Source organism: Mobula birostris, chromosome 5 (assembly GCF_030028105.1).
Source record: "Mobula birostris isolate sMobBir1 chromosome 5, sMobBir1.hap1, whole genome shotgun sequence".
Lineage (NCBI taxonomy): Eukaryota > Metazoa > Chordata > Chondrichthyes > Myliobatiformes > Myliobatidae > Mobula > Mobula birostris.
In genome coordinates this window covers 32,558,196-32,569,306 of record NC_092374.1, presented here as the reverse complement: position 1 = coordinate 32,569,306, position 11,111 = coordinate 32,558,196, and the positions used below count along the sequence as shown (strand labels likewise).

Genomic DNA, 11,111 nt, shown 5'->3' with positions numbered 1-11,111 from the left:
TCCCGTTGTAACTTGTAGGCCATATCCTTACTACTGTTTGGGGATCTGTATATCACTCCCATCAGGGTCTTTTTACCCTTGCAGTTCCTTAGCTCTATCCACAATGATTCAACACCTCCCTACCCTATGTCACCTTCTAATGATTTGATTTCCTTTTTTTTAAACCAACAGAGCAATGACACCCCCTCTGCCTTCATGCCTATCCTTTTGATCAATATGTATCCTTGTACATTAAGATTCCAGCTACAATCTTTCAGCCATGAGTTAGTGACACTTACATCATACCTGCCAATTGCAACTGTGCTGCAAGTTCATCTACTTTATTCAGTATATTGCATGCATTCAGATACAACTCCCTCAGTCCTGTATTCACCCTTTGATTTTGTCTGCCCTTTATATTGCAATTCAGGATGTTGACTGTAATATTGCCCTATCAACAGCCTCTGCTTACTATATATTGCCTCCATTTGCAAACCAGCTACCTCCTCTTCAGCACTATTATCCACCTTTCCTATGAAGCTTCTTGCATTTAAATATAAGCAGCTGAGGACACTAGTCACACCATGCTCAACCTTTTGCTTCTTAACTTTGTCTCAAGTCTCACCGACATCTACCTCCACAAACTGTGCATCCCACCCTGCTGCATCTCTAGTTTAAACCCCACTGTGCAGCATTGACAGAACTTCCTGCTAGGATATTAATCCCCTTTCAGTTCAGGTGGAAACCATCCCTTCTGTACAGGCCCACCTTCCCTGGAAGAGAGCCCAATGATCCAAAAATCTTCAGCCCTTTTTCCTACTTCAACTCCTTAGCCACATATTAGACTGTATAATCTTCCTAGTTCTGGCCTCACTAGCACGTAACATGGGTAGCAATCCTGAGACCATAACCCTGGAGGTCCTGCCTTTAACTCCCTTTGCAGGACCTTGTCACTCATCCTACCCATGTAATTGGTAGATACATGGACCACAACTTCCGGCTGTTCACCCTCCCACTTAAGAATGCTGAGGACTTGATCTGAGATATCCTGGACCCTGGCACCCGAGAATCTCGTTCTTGTCTTCAGAACCTCCTGTCCGTTACCCTAATAAACCCCCTATCACCACAGCATGCCCCTTCTTTCCCCTTCCCTTCTGAGTCACTGAGGCAGTGCCAGAGACCGATCTCTGTTAGGTCATTACCCCCAACAGTATCCAAAGTGATATACCTGTTGTTGAGGGGGATGTCCACAGGAGTACTCTGCACTGGCTCCTTATCCCCTTTCCCTTTCCTGTCACTCAATTTACTATGCCCTGCACCTTAGGTGTTACTGACTCTCTATATGTCCTATCACCCCCTCAGCCTCCCGAATGATCTGGAGTTCATCAGTTCCACCACCAATTCATTAACACGGTTTGCTAGAACTGCAACAGAATGCACTTCTCACAGTTGTAGTCATCGGGAACACTGGAGGTCTCCTTGCTTTCCCACATTCTGCAAGAGGAGCATTTCACTATCCTGCCTGCCATCCCTACTGTCCCAGCTGAGCACACACAAGGGAAAAACTTGAGCTTTTCTTTCCTTTGCTTTCTCTGAGTGAAGCCTCGAAGAGCTAAATCCTTAAGATCACCTCGGAATCTATCCACTCAGATGATGGCTGCTGCCCTTGCTCTGTCTTCCTTTAACTTGCATTTACTAGTCTATCCCAAAACGCTGGTTGGTAGCTGGTCAAAGCTCTATTACACTGCTGCAGTGCACTCCTGCCTTTTATTGTCAGGCAGTGGGCCTGATTGAAATCCCCTCCTCTCCAAACTTCTGATGTCTGAATTGGCGGTTGCTCAAAGCTCTATTGCAGCTGTAATGTTGCAAGTCTATAAAACGCTGGTTAAACCACACTTGGAATATGATGTTCAGTTCTGGTCATTATAGTAAGAATATGGTAGCTTTAGAGAGGGTGCAGATGAGATTTACCTAGGATGCAGCCTGGCCTGGACAGCATGTCTTAAGAGGAGAGGTTCACTGATCTAGGGCTTTTCTCCTTGGAGCGAAAGATGAGAGGTGACTTGATAGAGTACAAGATGATAAAAGGCATAGATCAAGTGGGCAGCTAGAGCCTTTGTCCCAGGGTGGAAATAACTAATATGAGGGGCATAATTTTAAGGTGATTGGAGGAAAGTATGGGGGCAGGGGAAGTCAGAGCTTGTACTTTTTTTAAACAGAGTGGTAGGTGCATGGAATGTGCTGTCGGTACAGGCAGAGGTATTAGGCACATTTAGGAGATTATTAGAAAGGCATATGGCTGAAAGAAAAATGGAGGGCTATGCGGGAGGGAATAATTAGATTGATCTTAAGAGTAGGTCGTGGACCTAAAGACCTGGACTGTTTTGCATGTTCTATAAACATAGCTATTCATACTAAGGTGGCAAAATATACTTATTTTCTGTAAAAACTAAATGTAAGAATATAAAATCTGAAACAAGTGAACAGCAATGAGACCAGCATGACTGTCCTCAGCCCTTCATGATTATTCCCTTTTGAACTGTTCTTGTGCAGCACCTGTTTATCTCCTAGTGCAAATATTGTTTTCTCCCCCTCAGTTCATTATCTCATTAGATAATAATCAAGTCTAACAGGTCATTACTGAAATCCTCAAACTGTTGCTAATATGAAACTGCAGAGTTACACAATCTTCTTTTTATATAGGAGCTGCACAGAAAAAAAAATCTGATGCCAACGAATAAATTGTTTCATTTTAATAAAAATACATACCCTGGTCTTATTTTTGCAATAACTTTGTTTACATGAAGACTTGGGGTGAGAGACAGGGAAATATTAAACAATCTAAGATTATTGGAATAGAATATTATTTTCTAGATTCACGTGTGACTATTACAATAGTTTAGTACCATATGTACAGAAGTATATTTCTGACACTTATAAAAAGTAGGCTATATTTTAGCTATGACCGAAGAAGACAAAGAAGAATTTAGAATACTGTGGGTGCCACTTTAAATTCTAGCAACTTGAAAACAAGTTGAACATTCCCCCAATGGGGAGTATTGACATCAAATTCTTAACTAAGAGGTGAAGTTAGTCACATTGAGACCATCATCATCTTTGGATTATTGTGGAGAGTAATTTTGTCAGATTTGCTGTCATCTATGAAAAGGAGTGAAATGAGAAGTCTCAATGGAAATATTCAGGAGCTGGTTGGGAAAATAAAATACACTTTTTTTAAAAACAGGCAGCAGAATCCATTAAATGATGCCTATTTAATTCTTTCCAGTAGGTATGTGCTATTTCTTCAATCCCCCTTCCCCCTCTCCATAAATATCTTACAAAAACAAATACAGAAACAGCCAGCATCAGTGGAGAGAAAATAATTAACATTTCAGGTTGATTATCTTACATCCGATGAAATCTTGTATCTGACTCTCTCCAAAGCTGCTACCTGATCTGCTGAGTATTTTCAGTTTCCATTCAGATTTGCCACATATATAGTTTTTTTTTGTTTTTTTAAATTTACTTATTAAAGATGCGGGTAAAGGATAGAATGATATTTTACATCCAATGGTTCATCAAGAAGGAAATTACTCAGGATTTGTACACATATAACAAACATAATGCAAAACATAACAAATTACACAAAACTGGTAACAGCAAATTGTTGGTCAATTATTAACAAGTAATTCCACACAAAACAAACTGGATGCAGCATCAGCACAAGAAACAAAAATCTCAGTATAACCAAATTTCTATCAGAATAACCAAATTTCATTACCTTTCCAAAACCATTGGTAACATGTGATCATGTGACATAATGTACAGAACAAGAAAATATCTGATCTTTTTAGATAAAATGTAAACATGATTAAAATGCTGTGGATGTGCGATAAGAATGAAGAATAGGTTGTTCCATGGGTTTAATGCTGACAATTTAGATCTATAATTCAAATTTCCATTCACTAATCTGGATGAAAATAAACATCAACAATGTTCCAAAACAACTATATAATGCAGATGACTTTGTTCAGTTTTTCTTGAAATAAATACTATTTATAAATTGCTGTTACATTGAATTGCCATCGCTCCTTAGTAGGTTTCAGGACTTGTCACATGATGTAGGTACCATCTTTCAAATATTTTACAGCTTCCATTTGCTGAGTCAGAGCAAGGATGTCCTGGAAACCAGCACTAAGTCCAGACATATGTTGAAAGTACGACTCCTTTTCCACCTGAACTGACAGGTTATTCACACCAGCATCTTTTAAAGCAGCTGTGACCTAATTGCAACACATAGGAAGGATATCCATTAATGTGGATTCTAAAACATTTTTTGAAGTTTCTAATACAGTAAACTTCTAAATCATTGAAACTGAAGTTTGTGTTGTTGACTAACACTATTATTTGTTGAACTAGGGAGATTTATTTATTCTCAGGATAGCGAAGGGCTAAATTGTGTTGATACCTCAAATCCACAGAATTCATGAGGAGATGATGGACATTCACCTTTACCCAATGCACACCACCAATGGTGGCAAGTAGTGAATTCACAACCAAGCCTGGATATTCTCTCTTCTCCCCCCTCTCATCAGGCAGAAGATAGAAAAACTTGAAAACACTTACCACCAGGCTCAGGGACAGCTCCTGTTCTGCCTGATTGAATGGCTCTCTAGTATGACAGGAAAGACTCTTATACCTCAAAATTTACCTTGTTATGACCTTGTACCCTTGTTGTCTGCCTGCACTGCACTTTCTCTGTAGCTGTTGCACTTTATTCCGCATTGTTATTGTTTTACCATGTACTACCTCAATGAACTTTGGAATAAAAAGATAGGAACAAAGAGAGTGTGAGACAAACTTCACTGTACATGTCACACTAATAAACCGATTGCAATGATAAATGTTTGAGTGAACAACTGACTCAAATGTTGTTTTCAATGCAGGAAAGGGAGCAAAAGGGAAGGAACAAGGAAATGATCAGGTTTAGGGTGGGGAAAAAAAGAGGAATCAGTGTGCTGGTGAGGTGGATGGGAGACGGGGAAGAAAGTAGAAAGCTATAAGGGAGACTAAGAGGAGAGAGATAGGGAGGAGGATAGAAATATTTGTGGCCGCAACCTAAGTGAATTATTTTACTGGTGGTGGTTGTTATATGGGGGGGTGGGGGGAGGAGGATTTTGTCTTGCTGTTATATTAAGGGATAACCTGGTTCTTAAATAGGCATTGCACATTTTGTACCAGGTTTTGAATGCATCACATGATCTGATAGATAATTCACAGCATATCTTCCCATCTCCGATGAAACTATTGGAGATTAACACATTCTTGCAGGTAACAGAAAATTTTACAGATTCTGGATCAAAAACTTCAATTTGTCATTGCATTTTTAACAATGTAAGTTTATAAAATACTGTAGCTGCACTACATATAAAATTGTTTTTGTTTGCAAAATGCAGATAATACTGAATATTTGAAATGAATTGCCAAGTATCCAAGGAACTGTCAAATCATCAGGGACTCAAACGTTTGCATTCCAGTCTCTAGACCTTACTCTAGAGAATAGAACATACAAAATCTAAGCTGCCACTCTAGTACAGAACAGAGAGACTGTTATATGACTGGATGTTAAACTGACCTTCCATGGTACTGTTTTGTAGTTTTGCCCCAGTGACAAGACAAATATTTATCCCTTTATCAACATTACTTAAGAGCTTATCTGTTCTTACATTAAAACTGTGAACACACTTCAAACAAACATTTTTGGATCTAAGTCTTAGACTCTTAGGCACAGATGAGAAGGTTAAATCTAATTTTTAAAAATTATATTAGTATTTATTGTTGGTGCCAACCAAATGATGTGCCATTTAATTTTTTTTAAGGTGTATTGAAAGTTCATATTTTTAAGCACCGAATTCCATTCAAAGATACAACTAATTGGATATATAATTAGATAACCATTTAGCAGCAAATCAAATAAAGAAAAACCTGAATAGTTAATGAGTTTACATTAGTGCTTCCCTAAATATCATGAAACTAGAAGTACACCAAATAAATGTAAGCGATAGTAACCTGCTGTATGATTCTCTGCTCCACAACATCTGGCATGACTTGCACGTGGATGGTTCCTCCTATTACACTAGCAGAATGGCGCCAGAAATGAGGATCTCGATAAGATATAATACCTTCAATTTTCTGAATCTGAAAAATAGAGTTAATGTAATAACCTTTAAGTACATTCAAAGACAATTATAATATTTAAAACAACAAAGAATCAAGCTGCTGTTTGGCTAGTGAGTAACTCCATAGAGATACTGAAGATCAGCAGAGTTTTAGGTATTGAACTGTATCTTAAGTTAATACAAATAACTTTTTCTTCTCCTTCTGCATTTTCCTCCATTGCTACAACTTTCAGATTTCTCAGCTCTTCAAATTCTAACCTCATGTATTTCTGATCTCAGCTGACCACTTGGTGGATGTGGTATTATTTGCCACAGACTTATGCTCTGGAATTCCATCCACAAAGTTTTATATCCCTCTGTACTAACTATGGATGCTACCTCTTTGACTGAAATTGATTTTTTCCTGATATCATGTGGTACAAAATTTTGTTTGATAATGCTTTTGAGAAGACTATACATTAGAGGAGCTGTGTAATAACAAAGCAGAAAACACTGTAAATACTCAGTAGTTTGACAGCATCCGGAAAGCATTAATGTTACCAGTTGATTATCAGAATCATGAAGTTAGAAAATGAACATATTTTAAGTTGCAGAGACGAGGAAGAGACAGCAGTTGGAATTCTTCAATTCACATTTTGGGAAGTACTATAAGCATTGTTGGCAAAGTCAGTATATTATTCATCCCTAACTGCTCTTGAGTAGACAGTGGCATCTACCTCTTTAAATCACTTCAATCCTTTCAGCAAATATGACATTTTATGGGGAAAGAAATGAGTAGATGTTAGGAAATGTACAGATTCTGACCTTATTAAGGGCACTACTGAGTTGTTTCTCATACTCTGGTGGTGTCCGTAGCAGCAACAACTGACAAGCATCTTTCATGAGTGGGATGACACTTAAAAAAATTAACACAGCAATGAAGAGAGAGCAAATAGGATCTGCAATTAGCCATCCAAATTGACGTATCAGAAGAGAAGAGATTATCACTCCAACACTGCCTAGTGTATCTGCCAGCACATGTAGAAATACTCCTGTAACAGAAACGCATTATTACAAAAGGAATGTACACAAATGTTTTAAGTCTATTTTGTGAGTCCAATATCTTGGAATACATCCCATGATAAACATCTATCCTCCAATCATCAATTCATTTAGCTCTTAGCAATCAACTGATGGAGCCACCATTGCTATTCCTCAATGCTGTTGTAGGAATTTTGCTATGTACAGATTGATTGTACACCAGCTGGATTAGACATGAAGTACAGGCTCATTCCAAACATTCTTTGCTGTCAGCATTAACCAAAACTTAATTTGATCACTCATACTTTTAAGTTCATACATGTCCTTTTATTTTTAAAATGTACGACTATTAAACAGATCGTTTTCAGTAAAGACATAAAACAAATGCTTTTACAACCAATAACACTTTTCAAACATAGCCACTGTTGTAATCTGACAGTTAATCTATGTCCCATAAACAGCAATTTGTTGATGACTGCAGGACTTGTTCAGTGGTGTAGCCTGATGAAACAGTGTTGGCGGCAACAGCACTGCCAAGATTTCCTGCTTTTCTTTGAAATGTCTACAGTATGAAGTAATGCAAACATGGTGTTTGATTAACATCTTATCCAAACGAAGGTTTTCTGACTGTGTCACTATGCCACATCAGCCTGAGCATTGTGCTCAAGCCTATCAAGTAAAATTTGAACACACATTCGTCTGGCTCAAAGATGGTATCATAAAATTTAATATTATATTTTATCAAAAATATCACTAACAATAAAATCGTTGATCAAATACATTTGGCCAAGTAATACTGAAATTTTGTGGATTAATCTATTGAACTTTATGGGTACGTGGGAAAAAGTCAATACCCTTGGATGAGAAAAAGGAAAAAAAAATCATTGTAGGCTTCTTCTGGACTGGGATATTTAATTTTATTTATTTACTGATGAAACAGATACGAATAGAAAAGCATTGAAGTATGCAAATAGTAAGTAACCGTTTTTTTGAGGCCAAAATTTCTAGGCAAGTTCAAGGCTTAAAACTAGGCAATTAATTTATCAAACATTTTCACTACAGTAAAATCTTGCACATATTCCGTTGGACGTTCTGCTGCAACATCTTAATTGCACATAATGTTGAGTTTTTTGGAAAAAAATGTCAAATAGTCTTTAAATACAAGGTGAAAGAATGGATAACTTTGCATTTCACTTAACATTAAGTATTGAGTGATGGAAGGCACACTGAGGTTGGGGCGAGAGAGACAGATTAGCTCAAATATAGGGGGAAAATACCAGTATTTGTTATTTATACTGTATCATTCTGTAACTCTAACTCATGGATTTAAGTTTGACAGAAATACCCTTACACAATTAAAAATTTCATATGAAAGACATTTTTTACTATAAAATTATACTTAAAATAAAACATTAATGTCCAAATTATTATTTACGAGGTTGTGTTCAGCATAAAATTACTCAATTATACTAATATTTTACCTCTCATATTAGCATTCATTCCTCCTGTCGAAGATCCATGGGAATGGCCATGGTTGTGGCTGTGACTGTGGCCATGACCTCCATGCCCATGGTCACTATGCGAATGTCCATGTCCATGTCCATGTCCATGTCCGTGGCCATGTTCATGTGAAGAACAGCTGCTATGAGAACCCCCATGGGAATGTGCGTGGCTAAAGGCACAGATACCAATCAGGTTCACTATTAAACCCCCAATGGAAACTGGCTGTGCAAGATTAAAAGAGGTACAACAGGATGAGTATACAAGTGCAATACTGGAATTCATTTATTTAAATTTACACTGAAAGACTTCAACATGTTTCACATTGATACTGATATGATCAAAACATTTACTATATATAATATTGAAAAGAGAAAAAATACCTCTGACTATATTTATACAGTAAAATTGAAAAACCATAACTTTTCCAGGCTAGTTGCACACAAACACTTAAATATTGTACATACACTCAAGAAGCATTAAGAAACACCCACCGTTAACATTTCTGTGTCTATGTCTGGAGGATCAAAAACTCTTGCCACTGACTCAATGAAAACAAAAAATGCTATAACCATTAAGAAAAGGCCATTAATAAATCCAGACAAAATTTCAAGGCGGCCATATCTGAAAAAGAAAAATAGTTACAATTTTATTTTATTTACTGAATCACTATTAAGATCAACGAGTAATGATAAAATCAAAGAAACTACAGTAAGACTGTGATAATCTGCCTCTGATTAATTGAAAATCTCAATGGTTTGGCATTGTCTCATCAGATCCTTGTCTTCCTCTTTTTCAACTCACTGGGGCACTGAGTACCATATACTTTTAAGGCCTGAGTTCCAATGCTCTATTTCAACTCTACAGATTCACTAGAAAGCTTATTACTACACTGTGTAACAGCTTAAAAAAAAAAGCACTTTGGGTATTAATATTCAGCAATCTGGAACATCTACCAGTTGCAATCAAAGTCTCTCATGAGTGTGCTGGATTATCAGAGTTTTACTGTATTTCACAAAGTAGCTGTACCATACTACCATATGACTTTCTAGTACAACCAGCTTAACTTGGGCAGAATACTGCAACTTTTATACCGATGAAATGCTGGAGGAACTCAGCAGATCAGGCAGCATCTACGGAAATGAATAAATAGTTGATGTTTCAGGCCAAGATCTTCCTTCAGAACTCAGAAGGAAGGGTGAAGACACCAGAACAAAAAGGTGGGAGAGGGGAAGGAAGGTGATAGGTGAAGCCAGATGGGTGGGAAAGGTCAAGGGCTGGAGACAAAGGAGTCTGATAGTGAGGAGAGTGGACCATAACAGAAAGAGAAGGGGAAGGGGACCAAGGGGGAAGTGATAGGTAGGTGAAGGTGAAAGGTCAGGGTGAGGAATGGGGGAGGGGAGAATTTTTTTACTGGAAGGAGAAATTGATATTCATGCCATCAGGTTGGAGGCTACCCAGATAGAACATAAAGGTGTTGCACCTCCACTCTGAGGATAGCCTCAACTTGGCACTGGAGGGGTCCATGGACTGGCATGTCAGAAAGGGAATTGAAATTGGAACTACGATGTTTGGCCACCGGGAAAGTCTCACTGGGGCTGATGGAGCGGAGGTGCTCCAACTGACATATTCTTTCACAATTAATCAGTAGTTAATGGTTATTTGTCCCTTTGCTATTTCCTGCAAATAACAGAAATAGCATTGCAAGTTGCTATTGTACAAGGAGAGTTGAAATTTGGTCTGAGAGAAGAAATTTGATTTCATAACTGATTGACTTCTCTAAATGAGTATTAAGGGATAAAAAGATGAACATCAGAAAAACTAACCCATATGAGTAAATTCGAGTTGCCTTCCATCTGGTCATTAGGGCTGCAAAGAGACCCAAGACTAGTGCCGAACAGTCAAACAGCATGTGGAAACCATCAGAAATGAGGCCAAGGCTGTTCGTCCACACACCATAGAATAATTCGACAAACGTGAAGGTCTAAAACAAAAACAGTATGACTCTGCATTGGATTGTTTGCTCATGTCCAGGTTAACATTGAAGAAGTTTAATCAATCTTTGGATTTTCTTACCAATATCAAGGATATGGCTAAACACACCTAGAATAAATAGATAGGCTTGAAGCAAATGGGCAAAAAGTAATGATTTTGGGAAGAATTGCAAAAGGTTGGTTTACTGCACAATTTTTCTATCTTTACTGTATCCATACATTAGCTTGCTTCTGCTGAAACCTTTAAGCTTCCCTTTGTCACCTTGTTTTTTTTTATTGCAGTGCAGCCTTGACTTTCAATTGCCCATCAATATCAGTTAATCCGAAACTCCTCTCCAGTGCCATACCAATTAATTATCCCTGCCGTCGCTGATTTACAAGTACCAACAAATTTGAAGCTGTCATTGTTATGGTTAATTCCCTTCACAACATCTTTCTC

General features: G+C 37.8%; 1 protein-coding gene across 1 annotated transcript in view; it reads right to left on the bottom strand.

The window, feature by feature from the left end:
• Window positions 1-2,717: 2,717 nt before the first annotated feature.
• Window positions 2,718-11,111, bottom strand: part of slc30a5 (solute carrier family 30 member 5) — a 35,532-nt gene continuing 27,138 nt past the window's right edge. The window contains exons 11-16 of the mRNA XM_072257813.1: window positions 10,505-10,662; window positions 9,173-9,302; window positions 8,660-8,903; window positions 6,963-7,189; window positions 6,049-6,177; window positions 2,718-4,262 (exon numbers count right to left, since the gene is read on the bottom strand). Coding sequence (XP_072113914.1) covers window positions 4,092-4,262; window positions 6,049-6,177; window positions 6,963-7,189; window positions 8,660-8,903; window positions 9,173-9,302; window positions 10,505-10,662 — 1,059 coding nt within the window. The 3' untranslated portion in view covers window positions 2,718-4,091. The remainder of the gene's footprint in view (window positions 4,263-6,048; window positions 6,178-6,962; window positions 7,190-8,659; window positions 8,904-9,172; window positions 9,303-10,504; window positions 10,663-11,111) is intronic.